The sequence below is a fragment of the Scardinius erythrophthalmus genome (genome assembly GCF_964197995.2).
Source record: "Scardinius erythrophthalmus genome assembly, chromosome: 14".
Taxonomy (NCBI): domain Eukaryota; kingdom Metazoa; phylum Chordata; class Actinopteri; order Cypriniformes; family Leuciscidae; genus Scardinius; species Scardinius erythrophthalmus.
The window spans coordinates 33,467,827-33,491,531 of NC_138234.1; the positions used below are offsets into that span (position 1 = coordinate 33,467,827).

The 23,705-nt window shown below is 38.4% G+C and overlaps 1 protein-coding gene across 1 annotated transcript in view; it reads left to right on the forward strand.

The window, feature by feature from the left end:
* Positions 1-1,037: 1,037 nt before the first annotated feature.
* Positions 1,038-23,705, forward strand: part of rnf13 (ring finger protein 13) — a 28,534-nt gene continuing 5,866 nt past the window's right edge. The window contains exons 1-8 of the mRNA XM_081384561.1: positions 1,038-1,239; positions 3,192-3,328; positions 3,431-3,511; positions 8,934-9,059; positions 16,198-16,285; positions 18,744-18,834; positions 19,111-19,216; positions 19,295-19,388. Of these exons, the coding sequence (XP_081240687.1) occupies positions 3,215-3,328; positions 3,431-3,511; positions 8,934-9,059; positions 16,198-16,285; positions 18,744-18,834; positions 19,111-19,216; positions 19,295-19,388 (700 nt within the window). The 5' untranslated portion in view covers positions 1,038-1,239; positions 3,192-3,214. The remainder of the gene's footprint in view (positions 1,240-3,191; positions 3,329-3,430; positions 3,512-8,933; positions 9,060-16,197; positions 16,286-18,743; positions 18,835-19,110; positions 19,217-19,294; positions 19,389-23,705) is intronic.

Here is a 23,705-nt window from a genome sequence, read left to right on the forward strand (position 1 = left end):
TTCGAAACCATAGTGGACATTATCAAGTGCACTCATTAAATCCCACAATGCACTGCAATAAGGAATGTGCAACGATATACGCTCAACAGCTAGAGAATACATTACTTCTGTGTTACTTTTTCTCACCTGGTCTGGGCTTCATTGATTGTTTTTTTAATAACGACACAAAAAAAGTTCTATTTTTGGCAATGTAAAGGCCCTTTCACACCAAAAGTGAAATGACCAAGCCTCAGGCTGAAGGAAATGCATATTTATGCCTGTACAATAGAGGGCGCCGCTCAAACTAAACTTTCAGCTGCTGAAATTCTGCATTACAGGATACAGAAGTTGTCCAACACTTTTATTTCTAAATCTAATCTAAAATAATTTGTGCTTATTAGTATGGTTGAATTAGATCTTGAAGGTCAGCAGCAAAGACATTGGTTAATAAAGTGAGGTTAAATGCATTAAGTATATGTCTGTAATTTAATATAGTTAATTATAAAAGTTTTGTGTAAATTTCTGAGATGTCATTTTACTGTTTTTGTTCATTTTGAGGAATACTGAATGTTTTCGTGCAAGTGAGATGAGCAAATGCATGTTCACATTTAGTCTAGAACTAAAATAACATCATGTTTACACAGCGAACACACACACACACACACACCTCTCTTTATTTCTCTCAACATGGGGACAGGAGAGCTGTCAGTCAATAAATGTGAAAAAGTAACTAGTGTTACTTATTTGAACAAGTAGCATTTGTTGTAAATTGAAAAAGTAATGAGTTACTTAAAAGTTACTTGGAAAAGTAATCTGATTACGTAACTTGTAACGAGTAACCCCAACACTGTCTCCCAGTAATCACAAAAGACCATCTCGGGCCAGTATGGAAGCATAAATGGGTAGCAATATTCAATTTGAAATGTAATATGCCGTATTTAAATGTACATTTTCCATTACATTTGTGAAACGTTTGGTGCAAAATGAAAATTCAATTATATAATTTACATTTGCCATTTCATACACTAGTTTTAATATGTAAATTGAATACACACGTCCGTGCGCTAGAGGACGCTCTGTGTCGTTCAGCAGGAGTGTGTGAGTGAGTGTGTGTGTTTTTGGATCACTGTTGACATTCAGTCTGGCCTGCCGACCATATGAGCTCATACGAAGCAGTTTAAAGCCTATAATTTCACTCAGCTGTAATGTCATTGGGGTTTTATTATATACCAGGACCAAAGCGCACAGTCTAATGTAATGGTAAGTCGCTGCTTTATCCTCTAGCTTTATTTATTTTCTCTTTCTCTTTGCTGATAGAGGCACAGTCACGTCGTTTGGGTTATTTTCGGCTCTCTTTGATCATTTTCTCCTTTTGCGTGTCAGTGTGAACATCGAAATGTTTTATAATGGCATCTTGACGTGCAGACTTTGGTAATGTGATGTAACGTTAGATTTAAAGTAGATCGTTAAGCTAAAGTGTGTTAGCCAGCGTGCTAATGCAATCACAGACCAAAGTGGTTTGCGACATTAGTCAGTTCGAGCTAGTTTGGGTAAACATTTATTTTTTGCAGCCCGATGTTTGTACAATATGCTGTTAATAGAATAAAAAGAAAGTTTTTGCATGATCAGATATGTAAAGTAGATCATTTAAAACTATACAATAGATAAATGGATGTCATAAAAGGGTTTATTTAAGGTTAAATAAACTTGTTTTTTCTTCAAAAGTCTGTTTATCCGTAGTCTTAAAATTGTACAATGAACTGTATTTTCATATGCAGTAAATACTAAAAATGAAAGGTACTAAAGTACAATTATAGATGACATAAGCTGTTTTGCCCCGCACCCTTTGATGGCCAGCTCTTTTTAATACCCGAATTTTATATTGTATTACAATTTTAATTATATTATTAGTTTATCATTAGTTTTAACACAGTTTAGTACATTGCCTATTTGCTAGTATTGCTGTTTTCAGCGATGAATAGGAGTGCGTGATCTGCTAAACACAGGCGTTGATTACCTGTGATCGCGACAACAAATGGCGTTGCAAAAATATCGATTTTTTTTTGGTAGTTCAGCCTCAAATTCACACCATTGTCGAGCAAGAAATCGACAAGGGTCAAGGTTTGGCTGTTTATCATTAGCCCTGTAACTGCAAATGTGGCCAAAAGAAACTTTCTCAAAAAATATATACATCTATAATCAGGGCTTGACATTATTTATAATTATTATATGTCGCTAGTGGTTTTCCAAAGTTATTAGCCACCCAGCATTTTCACTGGCCACGATTTTGACATCGATAACATGGGGAAAAACTGCCATGTAGATATTTTTTATATTATCTGATAATTTTGCAGAGGGAATATTAGGCTGCTGTCACTTTAAGACCTGACGCACGGATCCATTATACTGTTACACATGCACTTTCTTTCTCAACCCTTTATGTTCATCTAAAACACAACTCACTGTGTTTACGTGAATACTCACCAAGACCGGCATTTTGACATTATTTTGTGCGTATTTCACTGCTTAAGCGCAATAAGCAGTGAAAAAGAGCTCAGTTTAGTGCTTAAAGGGCTCTTTATGCATGCGCACTTTGGGTGTGAGCACAAAATCTGCTGAAATTAGTAAAATTATGCACAATCCCTCGCCGAAATTAAAGCCCTGTAACACCAACAATATTCATCCGGAGTAAATGAAAGGAGTGAGTGAGGGGAGGCGGGTTTATGTGTATCTTCTCGCTGTCGGAGAGATTCATAAGAGAGCTGTATGAGTGAGTATTGGAAGCGTCTCAAATATTTCAGTGTTGATATTCGAAAAATCTATATTTTTGACAATATTACATGGCACTTCGTTTATTATTTCAGGTGCCTTTTTAAAAGACTACAATTGAAAAATGTATATATTATTCAACGCGCCAAAGTGGCCATTAGGAGGGACTGTTACACCCACATTTGGCGGGTGTTATTAATGTCAAGCCCTGTTTATAATATATATATATTTTTTTTTTTTTGCAAGCAAATTGCTAATAGTTCATTATATTATAAGGATTATTTCACCAGTGCCCAGTTTTTTAGAAGGCTCTTAAAAATGTCCAATAAACTGGATTTTTTCCATCCGTTTCCTGTGGACGGACAAACAGGGTGGAATTGGCCCTCAGAAACAGGAAATGGTTTTGAAGGGGACTTCCTGTTGACGTTTCTGTGTGTTTGCAGGTGTAACTGAAGCGGATCTGAAGATGCTGCTCTCTTTGGGGATGCTGATGCTCTCTGCCACTCAGATCTACACCATTTTCACGGTTCAGATATTCGCCTTCCTCAATCTCCTGCCTGTGGAGGCTGACATATCAGCTGTACGTTTATAACACTCGTCCTGCGACCGTTAAACACACGGTTACATAAATAACATCCATATGTCCATGTGACAATAATTAATGGTTGCGTTTGTCTTTCAGTATTCGTTCGACAATAAAACGGAGAACTTTGATGACCTGCCGGCCCGGTTTGGCTACAGGCTGCCCAGTGAAGGACTGAAGGTGAGTTTGCTGAATGATACACCCGGTCATTATGATCAGACATTTATGATCTGCTGTTATCTGCAGCTTGATTACATTCTTCACTGGTGAATTTTTGAGTTCACTGTTGAAGTGTATATGGTTTATTAAAAATGCTGAGGTTACACATGACTGATGTAGGCATGATTTGATTATTACATAATTGCCTGCTTTTGTAAATATTTTATCAACTGCAGTTAAATGTGTAACAGTGTTGTCATCCACATAAGGAAGTTTTAATTAAATATAGAAATTCACCCTTTATTTTAATATTTGCATACTGTTCAGAAATATGGCCATCATTGGTCAGATCACCTTAAAGGTCCCGTTCTATGCCCCTTTTCACAAGATGTAAAATAAGTCTCTGATGTCCCCAGAGTGTGTATGTGAAGTTTGAGCTCAAAATACCCAACAGATCATTTTTTACAGCATGTTTAAATTGACATTTTTTGGGGCTCAGAAAAACGATCCGTTTCAGTGTGTCCCCTTTAAATGCAAATGAGGTGCTGCTGGACGACACAGGGGGCGGAGCTTCATGAGCTCGTGCTCAGTCTGTCAGGACAATTTCATCTCACGGAATGATGATAATATCAGAAACTCTCAGTAACGGCGTTCATTTCGAGTCGGACAATAATGCCTACAGATTCAGATTGCTGTATAGAGATGAAACAGGTATAGTTTAGTAGTTTAATTACGGTTATTATAACGTATTTGTCATCTGCTTGTAGGCTATGTATCCATTATTTATTAATAGCCCACAAGTCTGCTGTCTGAATGATGATCAAACATGTACTGATGAGTTTAATAAAGTTTATTGTACATCACACAAAAGATGAAGCGTCAGTTTTACTTCAGAAAATCACCGTAAGAGCTGAGTAAACACAGTAGGCTAAGTTATAAGAAGTGCGCAAGTAGCCAGTAGAGTTGAGGGAGCATTCCTGTGGGCGGAGGTTAGTCAAGAAACGGTTCTGGTGATGTCACTAATGCAGGATGTAGAGGGGTGTAGTCCAATCGAGCCGTTTTTTGTAGTCAACTTCTGTTAAATAAAATATCTCGCTTGGCATTGAACTTTGAGCTTTATAATTTTACAGATATTATTTATGCTCTAACAGCAACATTACACACTAACTAAAGTTTGAAACATGGAATCGCATGCAACGGGACCTTTAAACACAATTATAAATATTGTTTTATGTAATTAAAATATTGAAAAAAGTTCACGTGGAAATACTAATCCATTCTTTATATATATATATAAGTCTAAAATTTTTAAGTACAATCAACTTGGATGTTCAAGTCATTTCAACTTAGATTACATTAAAATTGAGTTAAATCTTGAAAAAATTAAGTTGAAAATTGTAAAACATGTAAAAACGTGTTGTTGATCATTGATCATTACATTTTTCTACTATGTATGTATGTGTGTGTGTGTGTGTGTGTGTGTGTGTGTGTGTGTCATTCAAAAGTTTGGAGTAAATCAATTTTTACTCCACAAGGATGCATAAAATTGATCAAAAGTAACGGTAACGGCAATTATAATAACTTTATTCATCAAAGAAACCTGAAGAAAGTCTATTTGTGCAATATTTGTTTAAAAACAGTCCATTGAGTGTCTCATCAGATGCATATTAAGTTCACACTGTCAGTGATCTTGACAGCCCTGGCCAGATGTGCATGAGAGGAGAGTTCCTGCGAGTGTCGGGTGTTTCTGAGAAGTGGAGAAGGGGGCTAGCATTTAAAGAGAGATCTTTTTCCCTGACCCCCGAGACCTCAGAGTTGGTGATGCAGTGAGTCTGGTGTCGGCACTGACCCTGTCCCATGAGGAGTGGAGATGACTGACCCAGAACCGCTGCGCTCACACTCTCATCTGCAGAGCTGATGACCTCAAAGCAGAAACGCCATCAGAGAAGACGTGCACACCTTCCCATTTCCAAAATCAGTTGCCCGGATGACTAGTTGACTGGCCGATCTTAAAGGGATACTCCACTTTTTTTGGAAATAGGCTCATTTTACAACTCCCCCAGAGTTAAACAGTCGAGTTTTATCGTTTTCTAATCCATTCAGCCGATCTCCGGGTCTGGCGGTACCACTTTTAGCATAGCTTAGCATAGATCATTGAATCGGACAGGACCATTAGCATCTCTCTCGTAATGATATGACACAGCGCCTGAAAATAGGTCTAATAGGTTAGACAAACTTAGTCCCGGTCATGTTGGAAGTTACCGAGCTGGGGACTATTTTCAGGCGCTGCGTCATATCATTACGCCCGCTGCACTAGCAAAGTTTCTTGATTATTACGCAGGAATGAGAGTATAGTTCCTAGCCATATCAGCCTAGAAAATCGCAACTTTTCATTTTCCGTCGGAAACACGATGTAACTACAGAAGAGTCAAGTTTTAAATAGGAAAAATATCGAAACTCTTTGGCCATTTTTTTGAGAGAGATGCTAATGGTCCTGTTCGATTCAATGATGTATGCTAAGCTGTGCTAAAAGTGGTAACGCCAGACCCGGAGATCGGCTGAATGGATTCGAAAACGGTAAAACTCAACTGTTTAACTCTGGGGGAGTTGTAAAATGAGTCTATTTCCAAAAAAAGTGGAGTATCCCTTTAAGGAAACACTGTAATAAGACACCAGACATCGATGAGACGTGTTTTAAAGCACCCCTGTAATGCTTTTTCGGGTATTACCTTTCATGCAGTGTGTGATATAGCTCTGTTGCTAGGTTACGAATCTCCACCCGCACCCGCTCCGCCACGTGCCGGTATTTACATGTCAAAGTTCGTCACATTTGAACCCAGTGCAAAATTTGCATTGGGAAATTCTTCATTGCACCATTTCCCATTGAAATAACTGGTTTTTGCTCTCAAGAGTTTGCAGAGCAACAGTAAATATGATTTAAGTATGATATTTGATGCTGTCATTGACCTACTAATCTGCTCACATGTGCAGTCGTTTTCTGTTCCTGATTCGCTGCTGTGAGCGACACCAAACCACATGACATGTTGATGTGAGCGACACCAAACCCCATGACATGCTGGTGAAAACCGTCAGAAACCACATTACTTCACATCTGCGCCACTTCCCCATTCCAGTGATTTAGTTTAGTTTTTTAGAGGTCAACAACCAGCTTTTTTAACAGTAGTTTCTAAGCAACGGAGTTCACCTTTGACCTGTTCAGATGGACACCGCGTAATACACTTATCGTCCTCTGTTTTGTCTAAATATTGAGTTGGGAGTTAATCCTGTTGGGAAAATCCTGTTGTGGGAACATGCTAATCTAGTCATGAGCTGGTCAATCACGCTGGAGCCGCCGCAAACCTGTGGCGTTACGAAGCCAGAGAGCCGCCCGTGCAACAGGAAGTAGTGTTGGACCACTTCCTGAAACCCCGTTCTGTGGCCGTTACTGTTGCTGCCTTGTGTTGGAGAAGTGGCTGGGCTCTGAAGATATTCCCCCTGACGGCAGCGGCTCCACATCTGCAGCTTTAGGGCCTTTTCTGCAGTGGAACATGTGCTGGTTATTGTTTACTAAAACTAAAATGATGAAAAATTGTCTTTTTGGCAAAATTGGCAAAATACCTGAATTTAAATAAAAAGTAAATATGATAAATATTTATAAAACTTAGACATATCCCAAAACTGAAATCGATTACAGCTACAAAAAAAAATTAAAAAAAATAAATATAAATATATATATATATATATATATATATATATATATATATATATATATATATATATATATATATATATATATATATATATATATATATATATATATAAATTAAGAAGAAAAACAAAAACAAAAAACTTAAGCATAACAAAATAATAATTCATAGCATCTTTTATTTTTAGAAATGCACTCATTTTACAATTCCAGCTGATGATTATTGAACATAATTTAGTAAGTATTTTAAAATAGTTTTTTAATAATGGCATAATGATCTTTTGGCTGATAACAATAGATGGCTTATATATAAACATTATATATAAATATAAACATTGATTTACCGTATATCGTTATACTCACTTTTTCTCGACATTTGAAGGGGGAAAATCTAATAATTTAAATTGTAAAGTTAAAAGCATGAAAAATCTATATTCATCTTTCATCAGTTAATGTAATGTTTTAATTAATATGCAGTTAATATAGTTGTTTATTATAATAAAGTTGTTTATTGCAAATTATTCAAACTTCTATTTTGTCTAAAAAAATAAAAAGTGAAAACGTTTTAAAGGAGGGAATTTAGGCATCACAACATTAAACCGTAAAGAATGAAAAATGATTTAAAATTAATATAATTAATTTAATACGTATTTAATTATAAGAATTGTTATAGTGATTGTTTAAATGCCATACTATTTTGTCTAATTAAGTTTAAAAATAAATTATTAACATCAAATGTTAATCAAATGTTAAACAGGTTTAGGCATCACAACAATAAAATTAAAGCATGAAAAATAGATATTCATTTTTAATAATTTAATAGAATTAATTTGATTAATACATATTTAATATAATAACAGTTATGTTATGGCTAATTATTAAAATTGTTTAAACAAACAACATCATTAAAATCAAACATCACAAATTATAACAATACAAATTTAAGTTGTGAAAAATAAATATTACTTTTTTCTTTTAATATAATCATTTAATAATAATTATGGCTGATTATTAAAATCCATATTTTGTCTAAATAAACTAAAAAAAGTTGTTTTAAGTGAATTTAGGCACAATTATAATGTACAATCTGAAAAATTTATATTTTAAATTAGAAATTGCCTAAAGATTTAAGTCTATTGTCTGCACTTTATTTTACAGTACGTGAACTCAGTGAACTTCCCTGAGAAAGCTCTGGTATTAGAAGGTTATGTTTAGGGGTAGATTCAGGGTTAATAACATAGTTATTACCCAGTTATTGTAATTACTGTAATAATTGCATATCATGTGCATGCAGGACTGTACTTTTCTTTTCTTTTTCCTGTTAGATAACAGCAGTTCATGAACAACTGAAGGAAGTGACATCATTAAATCAGCTGATAGCCTGTGATGTGCAGTGAGAGCGTAATGCGTGAATGGTGTCTTTCATGTGTTGAGACGTCTTGTGTTGTGGAGTGTTTTCGTGGCCTACTTCTCCTGGTCCTCAGTCATGTGCCTCACGAGGCCTGGCCGTGCTCGTGGCCCAATAACCCGTTCCTCAGAGACAGGAGGTGTCCCGCTGGCCGGAGCATTTCCGGATAATGCGGACAAGAGCCGAGTCATGCAACATGTTTGGAAGTGTGTGAACTGATAATGTTGTAATGTTGCAGAGCTGCTGCTGTGGTGTGTGTGTGTGTGTGTGTGTGTCAGCAGAGGGTGCTGTTCTTGAGCTGACACAGTTTGGTTTGATGTGGTCCGCAGGGTTTCCTGATTGGTGCGCGTCCCGAGAACGGCTGCGTGCCGATCGAGCCTCCTCCCCTGAGGGACAACCTCTCCAGCGCCTTCATCGTGCTCATCCGGCGCTTCGACTGCAACTTCGACATCAAGGTGCGTCTCTCACCGTCATTATGAGCTGTGGAGACACATATTAACACACAATTCCCCCACAATTCTCTCTGAGAACCTGGGAAACGTTCACTGATTCATTGTACTGTAACTTCCTTCACAATACTTGAGTCATCATCCACTTCATGCTTTTCTTTATCTTACTTACACTTTATTTTACAGTGTAATTATACATGTAAGGACTGAGTGATGATAATTAACTACATGTACTGATTATAGGCTTTGGTTTAGGGTTTGCTGCATGTAACTATGCAACTGTCATATTAGGTAATACACATTATAATGATTATGTAATGTAATATAATATTAGCAGGTCATCTTTTGATGTTAATTATGTATTAGTAAATGGTGAAATTAACAAACTAAGATTATAAAATGCTTTAGAAGTACTTTTCATTTTTAGTTTAACTAATAGAACCTTAGTGTTATTGTATTAATTAATATTTTGAATTAGCAATTTTTTTGTGCTTTTGTCATTTTTTTAAACATTTCTATTTATCTTTAATTGTTTTTATCTCAGTTTTAGATTGTAATTTTAGTACTTGAACTTATTTCAGTTAGAACTTAAGTTTTTAATCTAATATTTCTATTTGATTTTATTTCAGCTCTATTTAAATTACTGAATGATTTTTAATAGTTTTAGTTGAGAATAACAATGCTGATTTCATGCTAATAGTCTATATATATCATGAAAAATATTATCTATATCATTTAAAAAAAATCTTTTTACATTTAAAGATGTTTTTGATAATAATGATTATATTTTTACTCTCTCATCTATTCAAATTGTAAGGAAAAGGTGTTATTGCTTTTTATTGGTTACACCACATGACATTTTTCACATGAAATCTTTCTGTTGTAAATTGTATAAAAATATTTCGAAACCAACATGAATACAAATGTTATATTTATATTATTAATTCTAATGTGGCATTGTGCCAGTTTTGACTGATCGATCATCATTTGACACGATGTGTGCCAGATGTTTAAAATTATTTTATTTTTTTCATAAATTATTCATTATTTCAGTCATTATACTTTTTTTTATAAATTATATTTTTTTACATTTATGTTTATTTTTTATACAGTTAAACATTTCATTTTTATAGTGACATTTAAAAATAATAATAATAATAATAATATATATATATATATATATATATATATATTGTTTTTCAAAATAATTTCTTAATACATTTTATAAATTGTATCTTCATGAATGAAACATTTTAAATGCTGTTTGTTATAATTATATTTCTTTAATAATTTATATATATATTTATATATTGCTGACATCATTGTCTCAAATGATATATATATATTTTTTTGTTTCTTTTAAATACATTATAAACTATTATAAATTATAAAATGTTTGTGTATTTAAAAAAAAAAGTTCTACAACTTGTACTGTAAATGTCCTACTACTGCTGCTGCTAAAAATACAAACGAGGGTAATAAAGAAACATTCCAAGCATGCAAATGTGCAAATGCGCTCCTAAATGCAAAATCCTCCCCCGCTCCTCAAGACGTGCCTCAGTGCGCACACGTTTCATGCTGTTGGCAAATAATATGCAAAGACTTCAAGAGGGTCTGCCTACAGTTTCTGTTCACCTGCAGGACTTTGGACGACTTCCAAACGTAACGCCTGTTGCATATAGCTCAAACTATTTCTCCAATACCACAGTAAACCGTTGGACAGGTTAATCATATACAGCGCTGTGGAATTTGAGAGAGAGAGAGAGAGAGAGAATGGTGGTAAAATAAAAGTAAAAAAGTAATATTTTTCTAATTCAATCCATTAAAATAGTTTGTCTACTCGATGCTCCTGATATTATATCTGCGACCTTCACGTGACATGAGAGTGATAGATTTTCATTTCCGAGGAATGTCTTGAATGCCCTTATCTCTTGTCTGCGCAAACATTCACTAATCACTGATGCAGCGCTGCCAGAATCTGACTCGCTGCGAAGAGCACAGACTTTATAAAACACAGTTATACTACACTGGAATATATTTTGCAGAGATTTAGGTTGTAATATTGGTTGTTTTGCATTTGAAAGTGACTAGTCGTGCAGTTCTTAGTCCTGCCATGAGTGGCCGCCGTGGTGCAGTTAAAGGGATAGTTCAAATCAAAATCAAAATGATCCCATAATCAGGCCTGATAGCGCTCCGGCGCCACGCTGGATTTCCGGCGTACAGACGTGTCTGCGAAAAAAAATAAAAATAAATCAGGTTCGCGTGAGAGGCGCTTTGCTTTCACTAAACCACACCAGTGCTTACTACTTCAGCCAATCGGTAATAGGGTAGGCAGGGGCTGGTCTTGGGTTTTGGCCAATCAGATAGATTCAGCAGTCACTCCACGTGCGAATTTGTTTTGTGTTACACTACGAATGTTTTTCCCACACTGGCAGCGCGAAACATAGCCAAAGTCATGGAGTGCAACTTTATGAAGCCAGGAGAAGACACCAAACTTGTCGATAAAGGTAGATCAAACTTGATGAAAAAATTATCGTGGCCTGATTTGAGGTAGCTCGCCAACAGGCCGTTCATATATCGCGTCTTTTGCGCGCTCAAGTTCATTGAAATGTAGGCGCGCGGTAAGGTAATAAGCGCGCTCATAATTGAAGCGACGCGCTCGTTTTTCTCATGTTTTTCGGCGGTGGAAATCCATTATTCACTCAAACTTTTTTGTCGTTGTGGAGAGCGCAGACGCCACGGGAAAATCGGACCTAATTTTACTATTAATAATAAAAGATAAGCTAAAGTGCATTGTAAATGTCAGTAATTTATCTTTTTTTGACTCATTCTTTTCATAAATAATCATTTAAAGTCTGAAATATGTGAGGTTTATCTTTTTATAAAAAAAAAAATAGTGTAACATTAGTATAACATGTTGCAAGACACTTTTAAAATCTGGCTATCATTTTTAATGGTATTATTTTAATGTTTATGTAAACAAAAAGTGCATATTGATGCTTATTTTATTTGTTATTTGCTGGTTTTCGACATAAAACTTGGTTGGTGAATTGATTTCAGTGTTTAGTATTAGGACTTTTTCTACAGGATTCTGTGATAACGTCATAATTTTTGACACTATAATCATGAAATGAAATGTTCATGCTATTTCATCTCTAGTTATGATCAACTGAAATCAACTAATTATGTGTTTTTTACAGTATAATATGCAAAGTACAATTTTCTATAAAAAAAAAAATCTGATTCTGTTCGTTTCTCTGACACGCGTTGTTGGTTGTGGAAGGTTACTAATGTGATTGCTTTATCTGTAAATTAAATAAATGCTTTTTCAATGACTGAATTCATTGAAATAAAATAAATTCTTCAATTTGAATATTTTTTTGGCAATGCGTCGTAGGTCTTAAATTTAAATCTTTATGGTCTTAAAATGTCTTAAAATGGTCTTAAATTTGATTTACTGAAACCTGCTACTGTAATATAGGCTTGTATTGGGTTTGTTCATCTCATGTCTGAATGATGTCCATTTATATCCACAAAAGTCACAAGACTCTATCATTTAAGGGACTATTTATCAAAATGTTCTCCTAGGGGAGCACACCCCTGGATCCCGCTTGACAATTATGTTAATCAGGGCATATATCTTGGCTTAGGGGCCCGCTTACCTCCTAAAGAAAAAAGTTCAGGCTCAGGATTTTTTTCTACTATCACCCCTGCATAATTTACTCACCCTCAACCCTAGGTGTGTATGACTTTCTTCTTTCAGCCGAACACAGTCGGAGGTATGTATATTGAGTAATATCCTGGCTCTTCCAAGCTTTATAATGGGAGTGAATGGTAGAAGATATTTTGAAGCCCAAAAAAGCACATCCATCATAAAAGTAATCCATACGCCTCCAGGTGGATAATAAAGGCCTTCTGAAGCACAGCCATGCCTTTTGGTTCATGACCCGACGAGTGACCTCTGACCTGACGAGTGACCTCTGACCCGACACGTGACAAGTGACCTCTGACCTGACGAGTGACCTCTGACCCGACGCGTGACGAGTGACCTCTGACCCGACGCGTGACGAGTGACCTCTGACCCGAGTGACCTCTGACCCGACGCGTGACGAGTGACCTCTGACCCGACGAGTGACCACTGACCCGACACGTGACGAGTGACCTCTGACCCGACGAGTGACCTCTGACCCGATGCGTGACGAGTGACCTCTGACCTGACGAGTGACCTCTGACCCGACGCGTGACGAGTGACCTCTGACCCGACGCGTGACAAGTGACCTCTGACCCGACGAGTGACCTCTGACCCGACGAGTGACCACTGACCCGACACGTGACGAGTGACCTCTGACCCGACGAGTGACCTCTGACCCGTCGAGTGACCTCTGACCCGATGCGTGACGAGCGACCTCTGACCTGACGAGTGACCTCCAAAATATGACGAGTGACCTCTGACCCGATGCATGATGAGTGACCTGACGAGTGACCTCTGACCAAATCCGACGCGTGACGGGTGACCTCTGACCCGATGCATGACGTAGGGTGTTGGAGTAGCGTCAGAGGTCACTCGTCATGCGTCGGGTCAGAGGTCACGTGTCGGGTCGGAGGTCACTCGTCACGCGTCGGGTCAGAGGTCACGTGTCGGGTCAGAGGTCACTCGTCATGCGTCGGGTCAGAGGTCACTCGTTGGGTCAGAGGTCACGTGTCGGGTCGGAGGTCACTCGTCATGCGTCGGGTCAGAGGTCACTCAAGCGTGGGGTCAGAGGTCACTCAAGCGTGGGGTCAGAGGTCACTCGTCATGCGTCGGGTCCATAGACTGTAAAAAAAAAGATGGACGACACCCCTTCGCTCTCTTGCATTGGTGAGAACTGAAGCCGCCAGAGTCCCGATATATAGCGATCTCGGGACCGGACCCGCGCAGTAGCGATCTCGGGACCGGACCCGCGCAGTAGCGATCTCGGGACCGGACCCGCGCAGTAGCGATCTCGGGACCGGACCCGCGCAGTAGCGATCTCGGGACCGGACCCGCGCAGTAGTGAGCCGGAAGTAAAGCTGTGAAATCTATGCCCCGCCCTCACTCTCGCAGAATGCACTCTCCCTGAGTGCACTTTTTAAAGGGGTCATATAATGCCATTTTTGTACAATCTAATATGATTCTTTAGGGTCTAAATTAAAAGTTTGTAATATACCTTAATTAAAAATTCTCATTAGTATTGTAAGAAAACACTCATTTTACCTGGTCAAAAACAGCTCTGTTTTCAGCACGCCGTTTCAGTGCATGTGTCTTTAAATGATAATGAGCTTTGCTCACCCCGCCCCTCTGTTCTGTGCGTACACCGTTTCTAACACAATAACCAGGCGTTGTTCATTATAAACGTGGGATTATGAATTATATTGAGAATGTCGTACATAGAAAACATGCCGTAATGTACCCTGAGTGTAAACCTTAGATGCATTCATCGTGAAGCCTGCAGCAAGGTTTGCAAATTTCGCAAAGATTAATATAAATACTAATATAAAGGTTAATAAAACATTACACTCACATCTTCTGGAGGTTCAGCAGGAACACGTTGGTACCGATCCGTTTTTTCTCGTTTGTGAAGCTGTCTGATGTGAAATGATTCGCGCAAACATGAAAGCACGGATGATCGTGGGGAATCCCCGTGAGGGAATCCCCGCGTCAATCCTTTGGGCATATCGCTTCAAAAACAAAACTCAGCCACTGCTTCTTCAACGGCTCGGATTTAGGAACATCCAAATGACTGCTGTGTTCCTTATTACATCTAAGAACAGAACACCACAATCGCTTAGACGCCATTCTGCTCCAGCATATCAACAATGGCGGACTACTATGACGGCTGTCACAGCTCGCTCAGGGCGGGTCTTGTGTTGAAACACGGCTGTCACTCAGCACCGCGGGAGGGGCGTACGATCTTATGACGTCACAATATCGAACGGCTTGATTTCAGAGAGGGTCAAACATATAAGGAGATTAAAACAAAACCACTGGATGGATTTTTATCATGATAGGATGGTTGTGTACAGGCACTGCCAACAGACATTTCAGTGCAATCAACTTGTAAAAGTGCATGTACCATTATATGACCCCTTTAAAAAATTGATTGCAGTGCGACAAGAGGCTTGTTAAAATAAAGTAAATACAATCTCCTCAGTCCTCCGAAGATCCCAAAAAAAAGTCCGTTGGTGCTTCAGTGACTACTTTGCTCAGAGAACCTGTCAGTCACAGCTGTCAATCATGACGTTACACCACCGCATCACGTAACTAACTAAAAAACAACTTATTTTTTACACAGACACTTGAACTTACATCAGCGTGATAAAAACTACAGCAAATGAAAGAAACCACCTTTGGAAAAAAAGATATTTGAAGTGTAATTTTTAATTGTTTAGTTGGTCTCACGTCCCGTTGAATAACACGGGGAGGCGGGGCTTATGACCTATACTAGGACCAGTCACCAGGGGGCGATCGAGACGTTTTGGCATCACTTTTAAGGGCTTGTGCGGCACGCTTGGTCGGGTCAGGTCAGGTCACTCTTCCACCGGAACTAGACTCGCGTACGGGCGTTACCAGAAACCAGTGATTTATAGTTTATAAAGTTATGAATACGGATATTTTTCTTACAAAAAGGCATGACTGTGCTTCAGAAGGCCTTTATTATCCACCTGGAGGTGTATGGATTTATTTTTATGATGGATGGATGCACTTTTTTGGGCTTCAGATCTCAGGCTCCATTCACTCCCATTTCAAAGCTGGGAAGAGACAGGACATTATTTAATAACTCCTATAATGTTTGGCTGAAATAAAAAAAAAGTCATATACACCTAGGATTGAGGATGAGTTTTCACTGTTGGGTGAACTAACCCATTAACTGTGCTTAGGCTCGCACAGCCTAGATGGAAAAGCAGGCTGTTAAAATTCATCATACCAAAGTCAAGATGAGAAATCGGGCAGAGCTGAAATGTCTCTGACAAAAGCAAGTTTGTTAATCTCTCCTGCACCAATCCTCTCTGACCGTCAGGCTCACTGAACCAAGCCATACATGTGTCATGCGAGAGCCGTGTGTGCGTGTGACGCCTGTGCTTGTCTGAACACAATGCTTCTGTCTTCATCCTCGTCCTCCTTCAGGTCCTCCATGCGCAGAAGGCCGGCTACAAGGCGGCGATTGTCCACAATGTGGACTCTGATGACTTAATCAGCATGGGATCCAATGATCGTAAGTTCCTGCACACGAATGCATAAAACATGTAGCAGAGACACAGCTCGTGTGTTCTGCTGTGGGACAATGCTGTGATTCACAAACCCCAGCCTCTGTGCTGATAATAACCGCTGCTGTATTTATGAATTCTGAAGTCGAGATGCCGTTCAGGACGAAGCCATGAAGGCCAAACTGGAGGAACCGACCTTCAGCGTTCTTGAAGGAATAGTTTCACTTTCATCATTTACGCGTTGTAATGTTGTATCAAAACAACTTTGGACCCCATTGACTTTCATTATATCAACTAAGACTGCAAAATATCTCATTTAAATATATCTAAATTAGTGATGTTAAAAAATATCGATATTTCGATACGTACACTGATACGAGCTGTGCGTTCTCGTTCTCTCTTCTCCCCGTCTGCGAGTTGACACGCACCCGCCTCCTCTCACTCGCTCGTCTCATTCGCTCCGGTTAAATAGTCGTTGGTGTTACAGGTCCTGAATTTCTTATTTCACATAATGTCATTAGTCATTCCCGTTGGTTTTGCGCGCACACCAAAAGTGCGTGGACCACTGATATATATATTATAAGTGGCGCTCACATAAAACCTCTCAAAATGCTCGCGAGTACCAAATTGAGTTCATTTCCATGGCTTAAACGATCAAATTGACACAAAATGATGTTAAAATGCCCATCTTGATGAGTATTCAGGTAAACACAGTCAGTTTTGGAAAGGAAATAGTTGATAAAGAAAACGCATGTTGTGTAACAGTATATTGGATCTGAGTATAAGCTCTTAAAGTGACGGCAGCCTAATAAACTTGCTGATGTCTGTCATTAATGTTAATCAAAGAACAAAACAAAGAGAAAATCACTTGCTGCTCTTGACTTTTGTAACTTTAATTGTAAGCATTACCGGAGAATGTCTAATAAGGGGAGAACCTCCACTCTCGGTAAACTTCTGGCTTCTGAACTGGTTGCAGTTCCTCTCTGATTCCACATGAGGGCGCTCACAGGACGAGTGCAGAGTGAATGGAGGTCTATGGCGCTATACACATCAAAATCCACTTTTCTCAGGATATAATTTTTTGTCTAGTAATTTGAATGTTGTATTCGAAAGGAGATGCAAAGAAATTACACATTGCCGGGTGTTAGATTTTTTAGAGTCACTTATTTGCTTTAAAAGTCTTTTAAAATGTCAATGACGTCACACACATCGTACGATCAGAGATACTGCTTTACGGCAATCCTTCAGTCACTCTGGTGCTTTCGCGCTCTGCACTTTCTTTTCTCTCGAGACATCGACAACACAGCTGACACAGGTAAACACACGTGCTAGAAGAGTTTCTGTTTTGTTGTTTTAAAAGACCATCAAGCAGGATCTCTGGTCGTAATCAGTCCTTTACTGACCAATCAGCGTTCATTAGCAGAATGCTAGTGTGTTATGGGCAACAACTCAACCTGTAAGAAATTGAAAGGACATAAGTAATCGTTCATTCAACTTTCGACCTATAACCCATGTTTAACTTGCAAAACCTACAATCAAATCTGAGATTTCTCAACGGCAATCGGGTGAAAGAGACAAATTTAGCCGTCTAGCCCCATAGACTCCCATTCAGTCTGCACTCATGGCGATCGCCCCCAGTGGAACTCTGGTGGAACTACAACCAACATTCGGTACAATAGGACTTAATATGGAGTGGGCAGGCTCTCCGTAGACGGGCTCTGGCATTACGCTGTATTTAATTTTTACAGTGAAGACTATCCAGTGTTTTGCATTTGATTACTTTATGTTGTATTTCTTACCTGAATACTACTGTTAGACCCACCTGAAAAACCTAAAGCCATGTTCATTTCATTTGTCTCTTTATTCTATTGTATTTATTTGTGTTATCATTTGCTATTTATTTTTTAATATTGACTGTTTACTTGGCTTTTTTTGTAAATTTAAAGTTTCATATAAAGCCTTCATGTGGTGTGTGTCAGCTATTGCAACAAAATTATGAGATGATGATAAAAATATCTATATGCCAGTTTTCCCCATGGTATCAAAAATGGTATTGAATATTGACATTTTTCAAGTTATCGTATTGAAGTTATAAATTCCAGTATTGTGAACTATATAATGTTACTGAATTATTACCATATTTCACTCATGGCAACTCTCCAAACAGATTGAACAGTGTTTTATTGAAGAGAATGGAGAGTAGGATTGATCTTGAGCAGATTTAGACAGGTGGTGCTGGGGAGGAGGAGGAGGAGGGCCGAAGAAAATTCTCATGTTCATTTATTTATTTGAAGTGATCTATCCCTTTAAAGTGGAGATAAAATCAAAATTGACTTGTAAAATTTTAAAACGCACTCCAAATAATAAGTTTACAAAGGTTTGTTTAAAGAATCAGACTGAATCAGAATAAGATCTGGTGGAGTTTACTGTCTTAATGGACATCTGTATGTTTATGTTGTTTTGCAGTGGATATTCTGAAGCAGATCGACATTCCTTCAGTGTTTATTGGTGAAGAAGCGGCCAACTCTCTCAAAGAGGATTACATCTATGAGAAAGGGTTAGGGTTCAGATTTCACTACTGAATACTTCACTGTTCTGATGCTTACTTAACAGAAACATCTGCTGCGGTGGCACTCCACCAGTCATATGACACGAGAAACAGTCTGCAAATATAAAATATTCCCAAAATTGGTTTTCCAAACTAGCATTACTAACATTAAATTTTTAGGCTATATTCTCTGAAAAAAAAATGGAAAGGTTTACTTACATATATAAATCTACAGGATCTATAAAAGCAATGTCTCACACACACAGTCTTGCTTTGTGTTTTCAGTGGTCATGTGATTCTCATGCCGGACTTCAGTTTGCCTCTGGAGTACTACCTGATCCCCTTCCTCATCATCGTTGGAATCTGCCTCATCCTCATTGTAGTTTTCATGGTGAGTTGCGATTGTGTGTAATAAAAACAACTGAATGTATTAGTTTTGACTGACATATTTACGTCCTTTTAATCTCAGATCACAAAGTTCGTACAGGACAGACATAGAGCCAGGAGAAGTCGCTTACGCAAGGACCAGCTGAAGAAACTCCCCATTCACAAGTTTAAGAAAGGTAAGACATGTATTAAACAGGATCAAGCACTGAGAATGCACTGCGGTTCAGAGGTCAAATACATAATATGTCTCATACAAAAATACAGGACTGGAATCTGATTTAAACTTTATTGAAGAAATACATGTCAGTAAATCAGTTCTTTTAAACTGTCCATTTAAAATGAATTCAGCTACAATTAATTTGTAGTTCCTCTGGAAATACTGAAAAATTCCCTTCCAAAGTCATTTCAAAGCCAAATATTATTATAAATATTATTTTTAAAAATATTGAGATAATACATTTTTCTTTTATTAAATGTCAGAGACCCCAATCAAGTTGATTTAAAATGGCTGTCTGGTTGGAAAATGCAGTGTTTTTATGTTCTTCTTCTTATTGTGTATATAAAAGGGTTAGTTCACCCAAAAATGAAAGATCTGTCATTAAAGGAACACGCCGACTTTTTGGGACTTTAGCTTATTCACCGTATCCCCCAGAGTTAGATAAGTCCATACACACCCTTCTCATCTCCGTGCGTGTCGTAACTCTGTCTGACGCACCCACCGCTAGCCTAGCTTAGCACAAAGACTAGAGGTAAATGGCTCCAGCTAGCATACAGCTCCCAATAAGTGACTAAATAACGCCAACATTTTCCCTATTTACATGTTGTGATTTGTATAGTCACAGCGTGTACGAATAACAAGGTCACATGAGACACAGCCATCTTCTAACCATATACATACTGGGAACTATATTCTCAGAAGGCGAAGCACTGCTATTTGGGCGGAGTGATATGTATACGGTTAGCAGATGGCTGTGTCTCATTTGACCTTGTTATTTGTACACGCTGTGACTATACAAATCACACCATGTAAATAGGAAGATGTTGGCGTTATTTTGTCACTTATTGGGAGCAGTATGCTAGCTGGAGCCATTTACCTCCAGTCTTTGTGCTAAGCTAGGCTAGCGGTGGGTGCGTCAGACAGAGTTACGGCACGCACGGAGATGAGAAGGGTGTGTATGGACTTATCTAACTCTGGAGGATACGGTGAATAAGCTAAAGTCCCAAAAAGTTGGCGTGTTCCTTTAATTACTCTCCCTCATGTCTTTCCAAACCCGTAAGGCCTTTGTTCATCTTCAAAACACAAACGAAGATATTTTAATTCTGTCCCTCCATTGACAGTCTACACAACTACCACTTTCAAACCCTAGAAAGGTAGTGAGACATCATTAAAGTAATCCATGTGACTCCAGTGGTTAACCTCAATTTTATAAAGGGACACGAGTGCTTTGTTAGTGCAAAAAAAACACAATTTACCACTTTATATACAAAATATTAATCTCTGATGTGCATTTTACAGCTTAAATTGTTTCTTTGCGCAAACAAAGCACTCGTGTCCCTTTATAAAACTGAGGTTAACCACTGGAGTCACATGGATTACTTTAATGATGTCTTTACTGTCAAAATATAACTTTTAGCCTCTGTGTTTTGATGTTGCTGGGCCGTCAGCATTTTCCGTGCGGGGCGGACAGCCTGGCATTGGTGGCACGTGACCAATGTGGGTGAAGTGTGGCATTCCCCTCCCACCTCAGTGAATCATCAATCCTTTTTACAACCACATCAACACCGTGACCATTGACTGTGTGTGTGTCTGCATGAATGAGCATCCTGTTCAGCTCGCTCATAATGCGTTCAGTATCATTCTGCAGACGTTCCTCCTGAAGAAGGTGTCAGGCGTCACTTTCACTGATTGCTGTTGAGTATAAGGGATCTAGGTTACAGGATCCTCCTTTAGATGAAAGGTGTGTGTGAGATTTCGTGATGCCAGTCTTTTACGCTTCAGATACTGCGCTTTACGCTTTAGCGGATGAGAGTCATATCGGTGTGAAGGTCACTTGAAATTGTTTCCATTTCATCTGTTTACCAGATGTCATGTGGATCATTGATCTACCACATTATGAGTAAATGCCAACTGGACGCATGTTTAAAGTTAGTCAGGCTTTGTTTTCTTTTTATGCAAAATATATGGATATGAGGGAGGCAACTTGTCTAAAACAAAGATGTTTAAACTACTCTCTTTTTTGGCCAATGAATCACATTACGAGTGTAAGCAGGCGGAGAGAGAGTTTGTAACCAAAGCTGTTCAAAAGCTTGCAAACTCTGCAGACTGAGCTGACTAAAGACCCGTTCACACCAAGAACGATAACTATACAGATAATTATAACAATTAGAGTCCACACCAATAAAAGATATCATTCTGTTTATTATAAGCACGTGCCGCAGTTTTGTCGTCTGTCGCTTTAAATGCTCAAGCTCTATAAACTCGGGATGGATTCTTATTGGTTCTCAATGTTTTCATAATTAATCAGATGGAAAAAATCGTTCTGAAAAAAGTAACGTTCGCCAGTGACATGGGCCCTATCTTGCACCCAGCGCAATTGACTTTGTACAGCGACGCATGTGTCATTCCTATTTTGCACCCGACGCACAGCGGACTTTTCCCTCCACAGACGCACGTCGGTAAACTAGGGAATGAACTTGCGCTCCCGGGGGCGGTTCAGCGAAAAGAGGAGGCGTGTTCCGGCGCAAACGTTCCCTGGTGCGATTTTGCAGTTTCAGAAAACAATTCCTCCACAGACCAGGAGAAACAGTGGTGTGTTTGGCATGTTATTCATATGCTATTTTAAGGGCGCATGCTTGGCCATAATCAATGTAGCGTGTGCACAACGCGCATACACTTTCATTCTCTCATCTACACAGAAGCAGCAGTTTTCATTTTTGCAAACCATAGGCTACATTATTACAAGGAAAAATATTAACACACGAGCGAAATCATTGTGGTGTCCATGAAGATGTGAAAAAATAGGCATACATTTATCTTACACATTTACCCAAATTATTTAACCGAAGCTAATTTGGGTGGGTTTCTCCATCCCCAATGTCCCTTCTCTGTGTTTTACAGCCCTGACGAGAACGTCGGTCTCCTCGGCTGTGAACCGCTCCTGGCGCGCGCCTGGCAAATCCGCCGTTGTAATAGGAATCCGCCGTTATAATAGTAATCCGCCATGGAACAAGCGCGCCTGCTCTTAAAGGGAATGTGAGATGTCGCTCTGATTGTTTTATTTCACGTTACGCCCAAACCACACCTATGAGTAATGAAGCAACTTCAGACCAACACATTTTAGATTTGCCCACAAAGTTACTTGCGTTTCAGATCGTTAAAATAGGGCCCATGGACTTCGCTGTTCTTCTAACTTTATAGTTCATTTTGATTTAATTACTATAATTTTAGTTTGTAGCTATTTTTTCGGATACAGGTAGTCTCATCTCTTCTGACATGCTGTTTTGCGGCAGTAATAGCTACACACACTGTTGTTGTTTTTTCAACGTTTTTTGATGGTTTTCTACCAGCGTTAAGGCACACTAGCGCCACCTACAATTTTGGAGTGTATTAACATGATATCGCCATTTCATTTTTTAAATATCCTAATTATCGTCAATACCCGTATATTACAACACTATTATTATATTGAGACCTTTGATGTTAAAAGCGTTTTGTTATATTTTAACATATTTTATTAGCATAGTATATAACTTATTTATTGTGGTGCTAGTTGGAGACCTAAGGAAAGCTGAACCAAAAGCTGAACTTAATATTTACAGTTTTCTACATGAAAAGTGAAATTATCCCCAAATCATATTAGATTTTAAATTGAATTCTAGCTTCCTATTTACTGAATACTGTGCAGTGTACACTACATATGGCCTACTATTTATCAGTATGCATTTCGCAACCATAAATATTTCAAGCAGTAGTTGTCACATAACCTCATCACTGAATTGCATTGTGGGATAGTTTCCATCCATGCGCTTAATTAACTGAAAAAAAAAGAGAAGTGTGTAATGTTGGACGGGGGAGGGGCTTCAGACTCGAGTACATAGTGTCAAGTCAAGTCAAGTCAACTTTATTTATATAGCGCTTTTCACAATACAGATTGTATCAAAGCAGCTTCACAGTATTAAATAAAATAGTACATCAGTGTTTGTTTCTGGTGTAAAACATCCAGTGTGTCATAGTGTGTCATTGGGACACAGCTAAAGTTCTAGAGTATGAATGAAAGCCGTGATGTTCTTGTTGTCATGTGACCCACCAGCATCAGTTACGCATTCATAAATCCTCCCCCGTGGCCTGATGGGATAGTAAAGTGGCCATTGAATGCGCACTTCAGAATCTCGCCGGATGAAGTTGGTCATCCGGGTACTTTTCTCCTTCTGTTTTATCAATACTGTGAATATGGACACACTGTTACCTACTATATAGTAGGGAATTATACGTA